General features: G+C 44.7%; 1 protein-coding gene across 3 annotated transcripts in view; it reads right to left on the bottom strand.

Moving 5' to 3' along the window:
* Positions 1–20,906, bottom strand: part of LOC112248220 (disabled homolog 2-interacting protein-like) — a 111,650-nt gene that overhangs the window by 30,220 nt on the left and 60,524 nt on the right. For all 3 annotated transcript variants that reach the window (XM_024417067.2, XM_024417066.2, XM_024417068.2), the window contains 3 exons: positions 4,359–4,512; positions 3,464–3,562; positions 2,793–3,347 (listed from right to left, as the gene is read on the bottom strand). In XM_024417067.2, the coding sequence (XP_024272835.1) occupies positions 2,793–3,347; positions 3,464–3,562; positions 4,359–4,512 (808 nt within the window). The remainder of the gene's footprint in view (positions 1–2,792; positions 3,348–3,463; positions 3,563–4,358; positions 4,513–20,906) is intronic.

Genomic DNA, 20,906 nt, shown 5'->3' with positions numbered 1-20,906 from the left:
TGTTGGACCAATGCTGGGAAAGGGCAATGTGAAAAGGAAATGTTCCAGGTCAGCAAAGTACAGTTCAGCTCAGCACAACACTAGTGTGAAAAGCGTTTTACTGTCCCACTCCATACTGCTACCCCCAAACAGGCCTGGAGAGCGGCTAGAGAAGTCTTTAACATGCACTGACTGCACATACTAACACTATGCCAGGTAGGTAACGCACTAACACGCTATGCCAGGTGGGTAACACACTTACTAACACGCTATGCCAGGTGGGTAACACACTTACTAACACGCTATGCCAGGTGGGTAACACACTTACTAACACGCTATGGCAGGTGGGTAACACACTAACTAACACGCTATGCCAGGTGGGTAACACACTAACTAACACACTATGCCAGGTGGGTAACACACTAACACGCTATGCCAGGTGGGTAACACACTAACACGCTATGCCAGGTGGGTAACACACTAACACGCTATGCCAGGTGGATAACACACTAACTAACACGCTATGGCAGGTGGGTAACACACTAACATGCTATGCCAGGTGGGTAACACACTAACTAACACACTATGGCAGGTGGGTAACACACTAACTAACACGCTATGGCAGGTGGGTAACACACTAACACGCTATGCCAGGTGGGTAACACGCTATGCTAGGTGGATAACACGCTATGCCAGGTGGGTAACACACTAGCTAACACGCTATGCCAGGTGGGTAACACACTAACAAGCTATGGCAGGTGGATAACATGCTATGCCAGGTGGGTAACACACTAGCTAACACGCTATGCCAGGTGGGTAACACACTAACAAGCTCTTATGCTGTTTGTCTTTTTGAAGTTGTAGCTAACAGCAACAGTCATTTTAAAATGAAGCCAATAGCAACAGTCATTTTAAAATGAAAGAGAGCCTCTAGACTAGGAGGAACCTAAGTGAAAGCGTAGAGCCACGGATCCTTATCTATCCATCTATTGGATTAGGGCTAAACAGGGAAATTAAATGAGGAGGGGGTGTGAGCCACCACAGGGCATTGGATAGATGCATAATGAGGCAAAGCTCCACTTGTTTCTCAGAGCAGAACGTAGGCCAACGTAAGAAAGGCTGTTTAATGAAGCTCCATCGCCCTGTTGCTGTTCTAGCAAAGACTAGTAGGACGCTTCTGTGGGGCATCGGCATTATTACAGTGGTATTTACATAGCAGCAGTACAGTTTGAGGGACAAAATCTATAGAGAAGTTTCTATGCTGAAACAGAGTTCCGCAATAACAAGTGCTGACCTTGTGCACACGAACACACACGCACGCACGCGCGCATTATCGTTCAGTCTCACTGCATGGTTTTACAGCAGGAGTTGAAGAGTGGATGGAGCGGATCAGGAATTAACGAGGACGACTAGGCTAATTACCACAGGGGGCTGACACCGCTTTCCTTCCTGGGACTGGTGTGAGAGAAGACAGCACAGTGGCCGTGTACCAGATCACAACCTCATTCATATGAGATATAGCCTTGATTTCAACTAGATAGATCACGTTCATGTAGCTCCTGAGATGTGAAACACTTCTCCAGGCATGGTGAGACCTGATTATCTGCGCAGTTTGAAATAAAGACGGAACGTGGACGGCATCTTAACATGACCTATATTGGTGGACATATTTAAAAGAGATCTTAAAACACATTTTTAGCTTTGCTTTTCCTTAGGGTGCTTTTTAGTTGTTCAATTTGTCATTCTTTAGCTTTTTATCTCAAGTTTGTGTCGTAAATATTTCAGCCTTTATTTTCATTTGTTGCAATGTCTGAAATGTGCTGTATAAAGAAAGCTTGATTTGATCTCTGTAGTAGGGAAGATTTTCATGTGTGGAGTTCAGCTACATTTTAAAATTCCATTACTGTTGGTTCAAAAACACCAAACAACAATCCCTGAATGGCATGTATTGATTACCTGGACTTAAGAAGGACTATTTACCACATAGCCTAACGTATGGCAAGTGGTGAAAAACAGGGACTGAATTCAAATGATCTAGGCTTATGTTTCAAATGTAACATTTTGTCCACATCCCATTGTCCTAAATTGGAGGTATTAGCAGTGTACACAAGTCCCCTTAGTTAGTGTACACAAGTCCCCTTTCAGCTAGTCCTCATTAGAAAGTGCTGATACAATATAGTGTTGTCATCACAGTCCCCCAACTACCCACTCTAAGCAGGGGTGGTACCCATTATCTTTCCACAGCAGGGAACACCAGAAAACATTTTGCAACGGAAAACGAAAAGTCCCAGTAGTACATCCCTGTTTCCGTTCACTTTCTTCTGTTTGACTCCTAATAAACACGACCCTCTCCCAACCCAAACAGGAAGCATTCACATTCTTCTAGGTCTAGGAGACTGCTTATAGTAAGCATGTGGGAGGACTCCCAAAGACTAGAAATATGAGGCTAACTTGACTTTTAAACCCCAATCCTAGACGGAGACAAGATAACATTATCTGGACTCCTTTTCAAACCCCAGACCCCTATACTATCTTGCCTAATCTTTTGCAGCTTTTGTGTGCAATATGCAGCTGAGATGTTGACTTATCTGAGACAATGGTATCACTGACTGTGACCAATCAAAACCCTCATAGTTGTAATGATTACAATAGGAGAGCTTTGTCTTTACTATCAATTCGATCTGGGTCGTGTTTATATTTGACATTCGGCAATATTACTATTTTGGACTATCATTTGAAAACGGAAATGCAGAGAACACAACACACTATCGTTTGAGTGTAGGACAGCCTCTGTGGAAAGTAGGAGGCCTTACCTTAGCCTTGCCGGTGCTCTGTAGGATGTGAACCAGGGCACTGGCCATCTCCTCCTTGTTCTTCACACTAAGGCCAGGCTCCAGGATGGAGCACAGCAGCATGTAGTTATTGGTGATGTACTCGGCAAACTCCTTATATGACTCCATGGGCAGGATACTCATGCTCTGGTACCGCGACTTGAGCCGAATCATAGGTCCGGGAGTTTTCCCTTTGTTCGGGTTGGGCGTGCTCACCGAATACCACTTCTCCACAAACTGGCGTCCCGTGACGGCACCGACGGGAATGTTGACCAGGCCCACATAGTTGTTCTTGTCCTTCTTTTTCTTTTTGTCCGACTCCTTGTACAGGTGGACAGTGACACTTTTGACGGAAGGTAAGTTGTTGAACTCAAAGTGCTCTCCCCAGAATACATTGTCCATTTTGAATTTGCAGGTAGTCCGTGCGTAAAGCGTGTCGTCCAGACACAACTCACAGAAATACCTTTTCTTGGCTGGAAGGTCCTTGGCCTCAATAATCCACAATTTTAGAAGGTTCTCCACACGCCGACTGTTGTCCTGTGAAAAACATCAAACATGTGAGACTTTTCCTGGGTACTTTGACATGTATTCTATTGTACTGTTATTATTTTCTTCCACAGAGGGCCCTATACGCTACATAGCATTTGGTTTACTTTGTTAGGATGTACAGCTCTCCTTAAGTTTTCCATCCATTTGTCCCTCTCGGCAGATGACCGACACGAAAAGCATTTGGTTCCAGTGGAAGTAGTTACCTGTGAAAGTATGGCAGATGATTAAGCCCTTTAGGTTATGAATCATGAAAAACACCCATATGATGGCCTGTGTGTATCAATCTTGTATCAATCTTTTCGAATGAACCTTTATTTAACTAGGCAGGTCAGTTAAGAACAAATTCTTATTTACAATGATGGCTTACATACCCAATCTAAAGCAGGGTTGGGTATCACACACACACACACACACACACACACACAAGCTGCGCTGCAGGGTCTGCACAGTGCACACTGATACCAGACTAAACAAAGCCTGGACAGCCATTGAAATCCTCTTGCACTTGATCATGAGAGAAATGCTTGTTGTTTTTTTGGCTGACCCCGTCAGACTTCCTCTCGGTCACAGAGCCATGGTCTGTCCAGCTGGCAGCGTGCTTTAGCATAATAGGCAGTAAATCCTTGTGAATGGGGACCCCTCGGAGCTCACCTCTCAGAGCAGATCCACAGAGAGCAGGAGCATGGAGATGCCAACAGATGGGTCAGACAGACACACAGGCCCCTACCAGGCAGGAAGCGGAGGGGCGGGGAGACCCTCCTCCCTAACAAATGCCCAGCTACACACACACACTACCCAAAGGCACTGGCTGCTTGACAGAAAGTCAGAGACCTGCAGGTTTTTAGACATATGTAATGGCAACGAAATGAAGAGTATATTTAAACACAATGCATTATGTACAGAGGTTCAGGATCCTAAGAAATACTATTAAAATGAGTGAGCAGTCAGCGAGCCTTGAGCTGCGACAGTCATGACAGGCAGTGGTGGTGGTGGGCTCACCTCGAAGCAGTAGTCCTGGCCCAGGATGCTGCCGTGCACCGGTTTGATCAACACCTCATCCTCCATGCTGAGATCTAAAGCTTCTACTGCACTGCTGGGGCTGAGCAACGACTCGTGAGACCGCGATTCCTTCAGCCTCGGCATCAGATGGGATCTGGGGGAGAAGAGGAAGAGACACGGTCAGTCAGTCACACACATACAATGTGTCAACGCAGGCAACAGCCAGTGCGATGTCCCACACAGAGGGGAGGCATGTGAACCAAAACCAGACTGGTGTTGTGGGTACACCCTGTCAGATGCCACGGGATCTGGCTCTATGGGGTTGGCATGACTGGGCTCTCTAGTCTCTCCCAGCTGGTAGCTCTTCTGCTTGGACGTCTTTTTGATGGTATAGCAGGTGGGGACGCTGCTCCAACACCATGCTTTAAAGTGCCTCTGGCAAATGGCAGAGCACAGCTGCAGATCAGGGAGGTTGCATTCTTACTGGTCACTTAGTCACAGATAGTAGGAGTGGGAGAAGAAGACCAACATCAAGACCGTTAAAGGTGAACGGCAATAACACAGCTCAAGAGAACAATTGATATCCTTGAAGTGAAAGAAGCCAAGAAAGCCATACTACCCCCAGTAAAACATACTGCCATACTACCCACAGTAAAACATACTACCCGCATTAAAACATACTACCCACAATAAAACTATACTATACTAAAACTATACTACAAACAGTAAAACATAATACACCACAGTAAACTATACTACTAACATTAAGCCATGCTACCCCCAGTAAAACATTCTACCAACAGTAAAACATACTACACCACAGTAAAACATACTGCCCACAGTAAAACATACTACACCACAGTAAAACATACTGCCCACAGTAAACATACTACCCATGGTAAAACATACTACACCACAGTAAACCATACAACCCACAGTAAACATACTACCCCAGTAAAATATACTACCCACAGTAAAACATACTACACCACAGTAAAACATACTACACCACAGTAAACATACTACCCCCAGTAAACCATACAACCCACAGTAAACATACTACCCCCAGTAAAATATACTACCCACAGTAAAGCATACTACCCACAGTAAAACATACTACCATACTACCCACAGTAAAACATACTACCCACAACAAAACATACTGCCATGCTACCCACAGTAAAACATACTACCCCCAGTAAAACACACAACCCACAGTAAAGCATACTACTATACTACCCACAGTAAAACACACATACCACAGTAAAGCATACGGCCATACTACTCACAGTAAAACACACTACCTACAGTAAAGCATACTGCCATACTACTCACAGTAAAAAATACTACACACAGTAAAATATACTACCCATGGTTATACATACTACAAACAGTAAAACATAATACACCACAGTAAACTATACTACCAACATTAAGCCATGCTACCCCCAGTAAAACATTCTACCCACAATAAAACATACTACACCACAGTAAACATACTACCCATGGTAAAACATACTACACCACAGTAAACCATACAACCCACAGTAAACCATACAACCCACAGTAAATATACTACCCCCAGTAAAATATACTACCCCCAGTAAAACATACTACTCCCGGTAAACCATACTACACCACAGTAAACCATACTACACCACAGTAAAACATACTACACCACAGTAAACCATACAACCCACAGTAAACATACTACCCCCAGTAAAATATACTACCCCCAGTAAAACATACTACTCCCGGTAAACCATACTACACCACAGTAAACCATACTACACCACAGTAAACCATACAACCCACAGTAAACATACTACCCCCAGTAAAATATACTACCCATGGTTATACATACTACCAACAAAAAACATAATACACCACAGTAAACTATACTACCAACATTAAGCCATGCTACCCCCAGTAAAACATTCAACCCACAATAAAACATACTACCAACAGTAAAACATACAACCATACTACACCACAGTAAAACATACTGCCCACAGTAAACATACTACCCATGGTAAAACATACTACACCACAGTAAACCATACAACCCACAGTAAACATACTACCCCCAGTAAAATATACTACTACACTATCCACAGTGAAACATACTACCCATGATAAAACATACTACCCATGGTAAAACATACTACAGTACCATACTACCCACAGTAAGCCATACTACCCACAGCAAAACATGAGAGTGGATACAGATAAAGATATTTGTGCAACCAAGTAACTTCAAGGGTTCCTTTTAGTTTTATTGGTTCCATATATGAATTGTACGTAAAAATCATAGCATCCGTAATACACGCTCCGTCTTCAATCCACAACTCAACTGTATTTTAATGACTGAAAAAGCCAAAAAGCCAATTAAGTCTCACAGATAATATAGACAGAGAGAGTAGAAGAAAAGTTTACCCCTACAGTGCATGTTCATCTTTTCAGTTGTTCTGTAAGTGGTGTTGGTTAACACATGCACACTACAATCAATGTCTAGGAGGATAAGCAGGGCAATTAAGCACCTGCTGGGCAGCAAACAGATATCTGCTGACTCATCGCTCCCCTGGCTCTCCATTGGCTGCATGAATTAAACATGGCTCTACTTCCTGCCTCAGGGGATGAGTCTGGAAAAAATCCTCAGGTAATTAATGTGTCGTTGTATTCTCTAGCTCAACTTATCAGTGTGGGGACAGAGTGAGATACTGAGAATGATACAGAGAGAAAGGCATAACTGGCAGAGCTGAGCGGACTAATATAAACCTTCCTCTCTGAGAAGCTAGATCCCTTATGGGAAAACTTTTAGCATGTCGGTAACATTTTAAAATGGGTAGCTCTGGATGTATTTTGTTCTTGGTGACTATCTTACAAATGTGAGTTTAAAGTCGCTTACAATAAGTCTAAATGAAATTAAACAAATAGACACAGTTGTACTAGTTCCCATGCAGTACTGTTATAGTGGTCTTTGAATAGGAATGGGTCGGTATCCATAGTATGGGATCAATGATATACATTTTTATAAGCATATTTCTAATCAATGGCAAGCAAGCTTCAGGATTTCTAGACCAAACTCCACGGCAGTAGGCTAGCTCTGTAACTCATGTTGCAGTCTGTTAATGCACTGTGCTGACAACTTTTCTGATTTTTAATTCACTTATTGAGAGAGAGATTCATGCTTGTCTGATGGCAGCTATTCAACTTGCGTTCTGTGGCTCAGCATTTACCTAATGATCGTATCAATGCCACTGCAGGCTGTTGGGGGCCAAGCACACACACAAGGCCATTATTTAATGAAATTAGCATTGTTTCAATGAACTCATTGGACCATTGATCTTAAAGGATACAAGGTGTAAACAGGGCCAGGACCGCTTTGATTTTTTTCATATCCCCTGCCCCCTAAAACCGTTTGCCAAGATGAGCTACGTTGAAAACAGTGCAGCTGTTAGCGACAAATTGGGAGTTGAGAATTTTATTTTATTTTATTGGTTCTACACGCAGATTAGTCTTCTCTTTTCAGCAGTATTTATTTGCTTTCCAAACTGTGCGTTTTTCCCACCATTGTATTTTGAAATCTACAAAAGGCTAACCAACAGCATCCAATCATAGAAATATAATTCACGGCCTCCGAGTGGCGCAGCGGTCTAAGGCGCTGCATCGCAGTACTAGCTGAGTTACTACAGATCCTGGTTCAATACTGGGCTGTGTCCTTGTCCCATCGTGCTCTAAGAGACTCCTGTGGCGGGCTGGGCGCATGCACGCTGAGACGGTCACCAGGTGTACTGTGTTTCCTCCAACGCATTGGTGCGGCTGGCTTTCCCGAGTCTGCACGGGAGTTGCAGCGATGGGACAAGACTAATTTCCAATTCGATATGACAAAATTGGGGAGAAAAAGCAGTAAAAAAAAAAAGTCAGTAAAGGCATCCATTGCTAGTGTACCCATTTTTAACAGTCAAATTGCCATGTCTATGGCCACAACGCAACAAGCTGTGGACTATATTTGGTGCGCATGCCGCACAAACTGCAGACTTCCTGACTGTAGGCATATACTGTAGGCATCCTGCCAAAACAAAGGTAACACTTGAGTAAACAACGGATACAAAGTATATGTGGTGTGGGGTGAATTTTCCTGCCATGGTTTAGGTCCACTTGTAGAATCTATGCCAAGGTGAATTGAAGCTGTTCTGGCAGCTCATGGTGGCCAAACATCCTTTAAAGACACTTTTTGTTGGTGTTCCCTTAATTTATGCAGATACTTGTATGTGCTTGTGATAGAAAAATACATCCACAGTACATTTCTGTAAACTATTGATTCTCTGTGGGTAAATAATGCTCTCTGGTGTATTTTGAACATTGAGAGTGGGCTCCTGTGGTTGGATTTTTCTTCCCTCTTGGGCCCGACTCACATAATTATTGACCAGTCACATTTATTTCTTATGCATTTGTATTTTTTATTAAATCAGTTACCCAATCAAGTTACCCACAGACCCCCTGGCTCCCCACCTCCCCTCATCTGATGATTAGCAGAGAGGCAGAAGGCAATAGCAGGCAGTCTACACATTGAGAGTGGGCTACTGAGACTTCCTGTGGTTGGTTGGCAGTTGCAGTGAAAACATATTAAATATATACTGTATATAATACAGTGGGGCAAAAAAGTATTTAGTCAGCCACCAATTGTAAAAGTTCTCCAACTTAAAAAGATGAGAGAGGCCTGTAATTTTCATCATAGGTACACTTCAACTATGACAGACAAAATGAGAAGAAAAAAAATCCAGAAAATCACATTGTAGGATTTTTAATGAATTTATCTGCAAATTAACCGCACCAGCATAAGGGGTCTGAGGATCTCATCTCGGTACCTAATGGCAGTCAGGCTACCTCTGGCGAGCACATGGAGGGCTGTGTGGCTCCCCAAAGAAATGCCACCCCACCATGACTGACCCACCGCCAAACCGGTCATGCTGGAGGATGTTGCAGGCAGCAGAACGTTCTCCACGGCGTCTCCAGACTGTCACATGTGCTCAGTGTGAACCTGCTTTCATCTGTGAAGAGCACAGGGCGCCAGTGGCGAATTTGCCAGTCTTGGTGTTCTCTGGCAAATGCCAAACGTCCTGCACGGTGTTGAGCTGTAAGCACAACCCCCACCTGTGGACGTCGGGCCCTCATACCACCCTCATGGAGTCTGTTTCTGACCGTTTGAGCAGACACATGCACATTTGTGGCCTGCTGGAGGTCATTTTGCAGGGCTCTGGCAGTGCTCCTCCTGCTCCTCCTTGCACAAAGGCGGAGGTAGCGGTCCTGCTGCTGGGTTGTTGCCCTCCTATGGCCTCCTCCACGTCTCCTGATGTACTGGCCTGTCTCCTGGTAGCGCCTCCATGCACTGGACACTACGCTGACAGACACAGCAAACCTTCTTGCCACAGCTCACATTGATGTGCCATCCTGGATGAGCTGCACTACCTGAGCCACTTGTGTGGGTTGTAGACTCCGTCTCATGCTACGACTAGAGTGAAAGCACCGCCAGCATTCAAAAGTGACCAAAACATCAGCCAGGAAGCTGGTGGTCTGTGGTACTATTGTTTGTACAGATACACGTGGTACCTTCAGGCATTTGTAAATTGCTCCCAAGGATGAACCAGACTTCTGGAAGTCTACAATTTTCTTTCAGAGGTCTGACCCACTGGAATTGTGATACAGTGAATTATAAGTGAAATAATCTGTCTGTAAACAATTGTTGTAATTTTTTTTTGTGTCATACACAAAGTTGATGTCCTATCCGACTTGCCAAAACTATAGTTTATTAACAAGAAATTTGTGGAGTGGTTGAAAAATGAGTTTTAATGACTCCAACCTAAGTGTATGTAAACTTCTGACTTCAACTGTACGCCCACAACTCCATAACAGCCGATTAAATTAGATTGGACTTTCGTGTCTCTACGACAGTAGAATTCTTATTTGAGCTAAACACATAAAACATAAGCAAATACTACTTACAGTACTAGCACATTTAGATATTTTGATGTATGAAGGGGTAATTTATCAATAGCATATTCTACTCTAGTATTTCATGAGGTTATATGTATTGCTGTTCACCAGGCAAGTGGCACTACTGTACAGACAGGTCCCATCGCTATCATTTAAAAATAATATCAGTAAAACATAATATCCAACTCTATACTGATATTGTTGTTCATGTTTAGAAACCCCAGAGATATTTTATCTGGAGAAAAAATACATGTATCACTGATTTTGTCACCAGCATTCAAGGGATTAAGAACACAGTGCTGGCTTAGTAGTGTCCCAAATGGGAGAATCAACATTTGGAACACAGACAAATCACAGGAAGTAGATGATGTCAAGCCTTATAAAGTGAAGATCCGGTGATGCTGCCAAGGAACTGGATGGCTTATAGGAGCCTGAATAACATAACAGGAAATAATAAGGCCATTAAGTGCGGAGAAACAAGTGCCTTTGTGACTCGGCTGAGTCAAAAGGAGTGCATTACTAAACACAGAACATACTGGAGATATAAAAAAATATTTAAAAAATGAAAATGTGGTTACAGTAACATGTCTGCATGTATACAATAGACTGGCACAGAATAAAGAATATAACTCAGTCAACACGAGCTTCAAATTTCTATGCTATAATGTTTTCAGATCCCTCTATGCTAACAGCATAATGAAGAACACTTTATTTTCTACATTCAATCTTTCATTTAACTCATGTGGCCTTGCCATGTAGTTCATGCTTATTTCTGTCTCATTCTAGTCTCATTTAGAGTGAGTAAGAGGCATAACGCTGTTTTGTAGTGTTATTACACCAGATGTAGGCTATTTCATGCAGACTTCGGGGTTGCCAGTAGCGACCTTTGCTGGGCGTAGCAGTGTTGCACTGTATTCAAACTACCAGATTAAATGCACAGTACAGCATTTCACTATCTCCCCTGTATGCAGTTGATTTGCCATCTGTTGTGCAGTTCCAGTCCGTTAAAGTTAAAACATCAAAAGGAAAAACAGATTTGCAAAATATTTGATGCGAATAAAGACGAGCCTATTCATCGTTATTCATTGCTGCAGCCATCTCCAAGTTTTATCTCAGATATATCAGTTTACTAAGTGGCTTTTTGACAGTTATTTTTTAAACTCCCGGCCACCTCCAAAATGTTTCAAACACTCCCTACTAACAGGAAATGTGCCTCGCGAAGGACCCTAGTTCCGAATAGAAAACATTAGCGCAAAGATGTCCCACAAAATAACAGGCAGAAAGCATGTTCTAGTGTAGGAAAGAACGAACATGGAGGCTTTGCAGAAATAGGCTATTCTGTGCCTCTGAAGAACGTCAGTTTTTTTCTGATTTAATTTTGCTTTTGTATCGTGTATAATAAAAGGTGTATTTTAATGTGTATAGTGCATTCAGAACGTATTCACACCCCTTGACTTTGTCCACATTTTGTTGCATTACAGTCTGAATTTAAAAAATATAAAATTTGGATATTTGTCACTGGATCACACACACACACACACACACACACACACACACACACACACACACACACACACACACACACACACACAACCCCATAATGTCAAAGTGGAATTATGTTTTTTTGGTTGACATTTTTACAAATGTATACAAAATAAAAAGCTGAAATGTCTTGAGTGAACACATTTTCAACCCCTTTGTTATGGCAAGCCTAAATAAGTCCAGGAGTAAACATTTGCAAAACAAGTCACATAATAAGTTGGACTCAATGTGCATGGACTCAATGTGTGCAATAATAATGTTTAACATGGTTTTTGAATGACTACCTCAACTCTGTACCCCACACATACGATTATCTGTAAGGTCCCTTACTCGAGCAGTGAATCCAAACAGATTCAACCACACAGACCAGGGAGATTTTCGAATGCCTCGCAAAGGGCACCATGGGTGGGTAAAAAGAAAGAAAGCAGACATTGAAAATCCCTTTGAGCATGATGAAGTTATTTGGATGGTGTATACACCCAGTCACTACAAGGATAGAGGCGTCCTTCCTAACTCAGTTGCCGGAGAGGAAGGAAACCACTCAGAGATTTCACCATGAGGCCAATGGTAACTTTGAAAAAGTTACAGAGGTTAATGGTTGTTATATGAGAATCAGAGGATGGATCAACAACAATATAGTTCATCCACAATACAAACCTAATTGAGAGAGTGAAAAAGCTTGTACAGAATAAAAATATTCCAAAACATGCATCCTGTTTGCAACAAGGCACAAAAGTAATACTGAAAACATTTTGGCAAAGCAATTCACTTTGTGTCCTGAATACAAAGTATTATTTTTAGGGCAAATCCAATACAACTCATTACTGAGTACCACTCTCCATATTTTCAAGCAGAGTGGTGGCTGCATCATGTTATGGGTATGCCTGTAATCGTTAAGGACTGGGGAGTTTTTTCAGGATAAAAAAATTACTTAATGGGGCTAAGCACAGGCAAAATCCTAGAGTAAAACCTGGTTCAGTGTGCTTTCCACCAGACACTGGGAGATGAATTCACCTTTTAACAGGACAATAACCTCAGGCATTGGTTCATATTTCCCTCGATCCTGACTAGTCTCCCAGTCCCTGCCACTGATAAACATCTCCACAGCATGATGCTACCACTACCATGCTTCACTGTATGGGATGATGCCAGGTTATCTCCAGACGTGACGTTTGGCATTCAGGCTAAAGAGTTCAATCTTAGTTTCATCAGACCAGAGAATCTTGTTTCTCATGGTCTGAGTCTTTTAGGTGCCTTTTGGCAAACTCCAAGCGTGCTATCATGTGCCTTTTATTGAGGAGTGGCTTCCGTCTGGCCACTCTACCATAAAGGCCTGATTGGTGGAGTGCTGGAGAGATGACTATCCTTCTGGAAGGTTCTCCCATTACCACAGAGAAACTCTGGAGCTCTGTCAGAGTGACCATCGGGCTCCCGAGTGGCGCAGTGGTCCAAGGCACTGCATCTCAGTGCAAGAGGCGTCACTACAGTCCCTGGTTCTCCTCCGATTGTTCAGTTTGACCGGACGGCCAGCTCTAGGAAGAGTCTTGTTGGGTCCAAACTTCTTCCGTTTAAGAATGATGGAAGCCACATTGTTCTTGGGGACCTTCAATGCTGCAGACATTTTTTGGAGACCATTCCCCAAATCAAATGCCTCGAAACAATCCTGTCTCAGAGCTCTACGGATCAAGCTGTAGAAACATCTCAAGGACAGTCAATAACTGTCATTAAAAGACTACAAAAACGGCCAATAATTTCAGGTCCAGTACCATCGTTGGGCCGCGGGTGTGAAAGATTCAGCAGACTGCTGGCATTACACATCTGGCTAAAATACTACTGTAGCTCTGCTGGAGTCACTTTTATTGATAACTTTGACACCTTCTGGAAACAGAAGATACTCTATAGGAATGACGGAGTCCATCCAAATCATCTTGGCTCCAGGACTCTGTCCACGCATATCAAGGCTGCGTTGAAACAATGACTGGTAAATGATCTAAGACCAGCTCAGTTAATTCCTACCATTGTGACAACGAGTTGTCATAATGCTGCATCAAATGTACATGATCTTAGGGGCATTGGCAAACACAATGTAAGTCATTTAATTTATGTACCCCTAATTGCACCAAATACATCTGTTTATCCTACAGTTATTGTAAGCAGTAATCATGAGCCTATAAACCAGAGTTACATTGTTAGCACTGAGGCGATGTGCAATAGTAGGAAGACCACTTTACGCAGCTCGCCCTGCACTATCACCTCCAATGTAAATAACATGAGGAAGTCTACCTCTGACAAGCTTCCCAGTAAAGCAGTAAAAACAATCAAGCAACCCAGAAAATTGCTAAAAAGACGCCATACTAACATATGTAGCCTAAAATACAAGGTCCATGAAGTCAATAATTTGCTTGTAACAGATGACATTTATATTCTGACTATCTCTGAAACTCACTTAGGTAATACCTTTGATGATACAGTGGTAGCAATACATGGTTATAACCTCTACCGAAAAGACAGAAATGCCAACGGAGGCGGTGTTGCGGTCTACATTCAGAACCACATTCCTGTAAAGCTTAAGAGATGATCTAATGTTAAATACTGTTGAAGTAATATGGCTACAGGTTCATCTGCCTCACCTAAAGCCCATTCTTGTGGGATGCTGCTATAGACCACCAAGTGCTAACAGTCAGTAAAAACTGCTAAATCCCCTTGGATTGATGAGGAATTGAAAAATAGTTTGAGGCAAAATGTATGGCTATTAAGTCTGGCAGCCCAACTGATTGGCAAACATACTGCAATTAAGAAATCATGGGAATTAAATTAAACTAAATGAAAAGAAACTACACTATGAAACAAAGATAAATTATATCAAGAATGATAGTAAAAAGCTTTGGGGCACTTTAAATTATATTTTGGGGAAAAAAGCCAACTTGGCTCCTTCATTCATTGAATCAGATGGCTCATTCATCACAAAGCCCACTGATATTGCAAACTACTTTAATGACTTTTTCATGGGCAAGATAAGCAAACTTAGGGATGACATGCCAGCAACAAACGCTGACACTACACATCCAAGTATATTGGACCAAATTATGAAAGATGAGAATTGTACTTTTGAATTCCGTAAACAACATGCCACTGACTGAATAAAGTGAGAGTTTCTATTACCGCGACTGAAATGACTGCTACCCTCAACAAAGAACTACTGTTAGTTTCAGAGTGGGTGGCAAGGAATAAGTTAGCCCTAAATATTTCTAAAACTAAAATCATTGTATTTGGAACTCTCACTAAAACCTAAACCTCAACTAAATCTTGTAATAAATAATGTGGAAATTGAGCAAGTTGAGATGACTAAACTGCTTGGAGTAACACTAGATTGTAAACTGTCATGGTCAAAACATATTGATGCAGTAGTAGCTAAGATGGGGAGAAGTCTGTCTATAATAAAACAATGCTCTGTCTTCTTAACAACACTATCAACAAGGCAGGTCCTACAGGCCCTAGTTTTGTCGCACCTTGACCACTGTTCAGTCGTGTGGTCAAATTCCACAAAAAAGGACGTAGGAAAATTGTAATTGGCTTAGAACAGGGCAGCACGGCTGGCCCTTGGATGTACACAGAGAGCTAATATTAACAATATGCATGTCAATCTTTCCTGGCGGAAAGTGGAGGAGGGATTGACTTCATCACTACTTTTATTTATGAGAGGTATTGACATGTTGAATGCACCCAGCTGTCTGTCTAAACTACTGGCACACAGCTCGGACACCTATGCACACCCCACAAGACATGCCACAAGAGGTCTCTTCACAGTCTCCAAGTCCAGAACAGACTATTCGAGGCACACAGTACTACATAGAGCCATGACTACATGGAACTCTATTCCACATCAAGTAACTGATGCAAGCAGTAAATTAGATTTTAAAAAATAAAATAAAAACTTTATGGAACAGCGAGAACTGTGAAGCAACACAAACATTGGAACAGACACATGCATACACACACACACACACACACACACACACGCACACACACACACATAGATTTAGCACTGTAGATATGTGGTAGTGGTGGAGTAGGGGCCTGAGGGCACACAGTGTGTTGTGAAATCTGTGAATGTATTGTAATGTTTTAAAAATGTATAAACTGCCTTAATTTTGCTGGATCCCAGGAAGAGGAGCTGATGCCTTGGCAGCAGCAAATGGGGCTCCATTATAAATATAAATGGAAACAAGATGCACCTGTGCTAATTTTCTAGTCTCATAGCCAAGGTTCTGAATACTTATGTAAATAAAGTCTGTTTTTGTTTTTTAATACATTTGTAAACATTTCTAAAAACCTGTTTTTGCTTTGTCATTACGGGGTATTGTGTGTAGATTGTTGAGGATTAGTTCTTTTTCAAATCCATTTTAGAATAAGCTTGTAACGTAGCAAAATGTGGAAAAGGGGAGTGGTCTGAATACTTTCCAAATGCACTGGAAGGCCTTCCAAACCATACCTGCACACTTTTTCATTTGATCTGTATTGTTTTATTTGGTGCAAATAAATTCAACCTAAATATTAAAATTCATATCAGTTTAAATCTTGAATAAATAAATACACACTAAACTGAAGTCTTTAAACACTTTTAGTGTTTAAAATAAGTGCTGCGACTGGGAAGGGTGATGACATGTTTTCGCCTCCTTTTGGCAACTGTTCCACTGCTAAGAAGATGTCTGATTGCTTCCAGAAATTGGATGTGACAGGAGTTTGGATTTAATGAGCACCAACACTTTACTTCAGACTCCAGAATCCTTCCATTAAAAGATTGGCCTCTCTGTCTAGCGTGTGTGTGTGCGCGGCAGGCACAGAGACGCCAGCAGGCATATCACAATGCCTTTTTTACAGGCCAGTAAAACAATGCCATGGCAGAAATCATTAAAGCCCTTAATATTTTCTCCAACATCCTTCTTCTCTTTTGCAGTCAGAGAAGCTGTGCTGCATTAAGGGAGGTAGTGTTGGTCTGGATTCAGACCTCTAAGGTCCCTGTTTCAGCTTCTTCACATGCACACGACCTGATACTCAACATGGAGCTCCTTGTGAATTAAGATTGAGGAAAATATCTCCCCACGACTCTCTATGCATCACACACACACACGGGTAGAGCTGATTGCCACTTCTCTATTGAATATTTCAATAGGTTTTAGAATAGCAGCATATCTGTGGGTGCCTTTCAAAGTAACATTGTTGAGATGTCATTACAGAGTGAACTAGTGTTGTGCATCTATTCTGACACAAAGGAACTGTAACGGTTTTCTAGTGGTGATGAAGGAGAGTCGGACCAAACTGCAGCGTGTCGATTGCGATCCATATTTATTAAACAAAACGTAAACACGACTAAACACTAAACACGACTAAACACTAAACACGACAAAACAATAAACGTAATGAAAACCGAAAACAGCCTATCTAGTGCAAACTAACAGAGAGTACAAGTAAGACACTAAGGACAATCACCCACGACAAACTCAAAGAATATGGCTGCCTAAATATGGTTCCCAATCAGAGACAACGATAAGCACCTGCCTCTGATTGAGAACCACTCCAGACAGCCATAGACCTTGCTAGACAACCCACTAAGCTACAATCCCAATACCACCACCAAAACCCCAAGACAAACACACCACAATTACAAAAACCCCATGCCACACCCTGGCCTGACCAAATACATAAAGATAAACACAAAATACTTTGACCAGGGCGTGACAGAACCCCCCTAAGGTGCGGACTCCCGAACGCACCTCAAAACAATAGGGAGGGTCCGGGTGGGCGTCTGTCCATGGTGGCGGCTCCGGCGCGGGACGTGGACCCCACTCCTTTAATGTCTTAGTCCCCTCTCCCTTCGTCCCTGGATAGTCCACCCTCGCCGCCGACCATGGCCTAGTAGTCCCCACCCAGAATCCCACTGGACTGAGGAGCAGATCGGGACTGAAGGACAGCTCGGGACCGAGGCAGCTCGGGACTGAGGGGAAGCTCGGGAGTGAGAGAAAGCTCAGGAGTGAGAGGAAGCTCAGGAGTGAGAGGAAGCTCAGGAGTGAGAGGAAGCTCAGGAGTGAGAGGAAGCTCAGGAGTGAGAGGAAGCTCAGGCAGGTAGATAGATCTACCAGCTCCTGGCTGGCTGGTGGTTTCAGCAGATCCTGGCTGACTGGCAGATCCTGGCTGACTGGCAGATCCTGGCTGACTGGCAGATCTGGAAGAGTCTTGTTGACTGGCAGATCTGGAAGAGTCTGGTTGACTGGCAGATCTGGAAGAGTCTGGTTGACTGGCAGATCTGGAAGAGTCTGGTTGACTGGCAGATCTGGAAGAGTCTGGTTGACTGGCAGATCTGGAAGAGTCTGGTTGACTGGCAGATCTGGAAGAGTCTGGTTGACTGGCAGATCTGGAAGAGTCTGGTTGACTGGCAGATCTGGAAGAGTCTGGCTGACTGGTAGATCTGGCGGCGCTGGGCAGACTGGCGGCGCTGGGCAGACTGGCGGCGCTGGGCAGACTGGCGGCGCTGGGCAGACTGGCGTTGCTGGGCAGACTGGCGGCGCTGGGCAGACTGGCGGCGCTGGGCATACTGGCGGCGCTGGGCAGACTGGCGGTGCTAGGCAGACTGACGACGCTGGGCAGACTGACGACGCTGGGCAGACTGACGACGCTGGGCAGACTGGCGATGCTGGGCAGACTGGCGATGCTGGGCAGACTGACGGCGCTGGGCAGACTGGCGACGCTGGGCAGACTGGCGATGCTGGGCAGACTGGCGATGCTGGGCAAACTGACGGCGCTGGGCAGACTGGCGACGCTGGGCAGACTGGGGGCACTGGCGGCGCTGGGCAGACTGGCGGCACTAGCTGCTCCATATAGGCTGACAGCTCTGGCGGCTTCTTACAGACTGACCGCTCTGGCGGCTCCGGGCTGACTGGCAGCTCCTTGCAGACTGGCAGCTCCTTACAGACTGGCAGCTCCGTGCAGACTGACAGCTCCGTGCAGACTGACAGCTCCTTGCAGACTGGCAGCTCCATACAGACTGGCAGCTCCATGCAGACTGGCAGCTCCATGCAGACTGGCTGCTCTATGCAGACTGACAGCTCTGGCTGCTTCATGCAGACTGACATCTCTGGCTGCTCCATGTAGACTGGCTGCTTCATGCAGACTGGCAGCTCGGGCTGCTTCATGTAGACTGACAGCTCTGGCTGCTCCATGCGGACTGACAGCTCTGGCTGCTCCATGTAGACTGACTGCTTCATGCAGACTGGCAGCTCGGGCTGCTTCATGTAGACTGACAGCTCTGGCTGCTCCATGCAGACTGACAGCTCTGACTGTTCCATGCAGACTGACAGCTCTGGCTGCTTCATGCAGACTGGCAGCTCTGGCTGCTCCATGTAGACTGGCAGCTCTGGCTGCGCTGAACAGGCGGGAGACTCCGGCAGCGTAGGAGAGGAGAAAGGCTCTGGCTGCGCTGAACAGGCGGGAGACTCCGGCAGCGTAGGAGAGGAGAAAGGCTCTGGCTGCGCTAAACAGGCGGGAGGCTCCGGCAGCGCTGTAGAGGAGGAAGGCTCTGGCTGCGCTAAACAGGCGGGAGACTCTGGCAGCGCTGGAGATGAGGAAGGCTCTAACAGCGCTAGATAGGCGGGAGACTCCGGCAGCGCAGGAGAGGAGAAAGGCTCTGGCTGCGCTAAACAGGCGGGAGGCTCCGGCAGCGCTGTAGAGGAGGAAGGCTCTGGCTGCGCTGAACAGGCGGGAGGCTCCGGCAGCGCTGGAGATGAGGAAAGCTCTAACAGCGCTAGAGAGGCGAGGCGCACTGTAGGCCTGATGCGTGGTGCTGGTACTGGTGGTACTGGACCGAGGACACGCACAGGAAGCCTGGAGCGGGAGCTGCTACCGGAGGACTGGAGTGTGGAGGTGGCACAGGATGGGCTAGACCGTGAAGGCGTACTGGAGATCTTGAGAGCAGTGTTGGCACAGGATGTGCAAGGCTAGGATGTGCACAGGAGGCCTGGTGCGTGAGGCTGGCACCAACTTCACCAGCCGACTAACACGCACCTCAGGACGAGTATGGAGCGCTAACCCAGGTGCCATCAAATCCCCAACACGTTCCGTCGGGCGAATTCCATGCAAAAAGCACCAACACAGCAACTCCCTCATTTCTCTCTCCTCCAATTTCCCCATTAACTCCTTCACAGTCTCTGGTTCTGGTCTCCTCCTTGGCTCCTCACGATAAACAGGGAGAGTTGGCTCAGGTCTGACTCCTGACTCTGCCACACTCTCCCTGAGCCCCCCAAGAAATTTTTGGGGCTGATTCTCAGGCTTCCATCCGCTACGCCGTGCTGCCTCCTCATATCTGCGCCTCTCAGCTTTCGCCGCCTCCAGTTCTTCCTTGGGGCGGCGATATTCTCCAGGCTGAGCCCAGGGTCCTTTACCGTCCAGTTCTTCCTCCCATGTCCATTTCTCCAGGTGGTGCAGCCTCTCCCACTGCAGCTGCTGCTGCTCCTGCTGCTGCTGCCTCTGTTGCCTCTCCTGTGGTTCCTGCCTGTTAACACGCTGCTTGGTCCGTTGGTGGTGGGTGATTCTGTAACGGTTTTCTAGTGGTGATGAAGGAGAGTCGGACCAAACTGCAGCGTGTCGATTGCGATCCATATTTATTAAACAAAACGTAAACACGACTAAACACTAAACACGACTAAACACTAAACACGACAAAACAATAAACGTAATGAAAACCGAAAACAGCCTATCTAGTGCAAACTAACAGAGAGTACAAGTAAGACACTAAGGACAATCACCCACGACAAACTCAAAGAATATGGCTGCCTAAATATGGTTCCCAATCAGAGACAACGATAAGCACCTGCCTCTGATTGAGAACCACTCCAGACAGCCATAGACCTTGCTAGACAACCCACTAAGCTACAATCCCAATACCACCACCAAAACCCCAAGACAAACACACCACAATTACAAAAACCCCATGCCACACCCTGGCCTGACCAAATA

The sequence above is a fragment of the Oncorhynchus tshawytscha genome, linkage group LG04 (assembly GCF_018296145.1).
Source record: "Oncorhynchus tshawytscha isolate Ot180627B linkage group LG04, Otsh_v2.0, whole genome shotgun sequence".
NCBI classification, from domain to species: domain Eukaryota; kingdom Metazoa; phylum Chordata; class Actinopteri; order Salmoniformes; family Salmonidae; genus Oncorhynchus; species Oncorhynchus tshawytscha.
The sequence above is the reverse complement of the archived record's forward strand: the minus strand, read 5'-3'. Positions and strand labels throughout refer to the sequence as shown.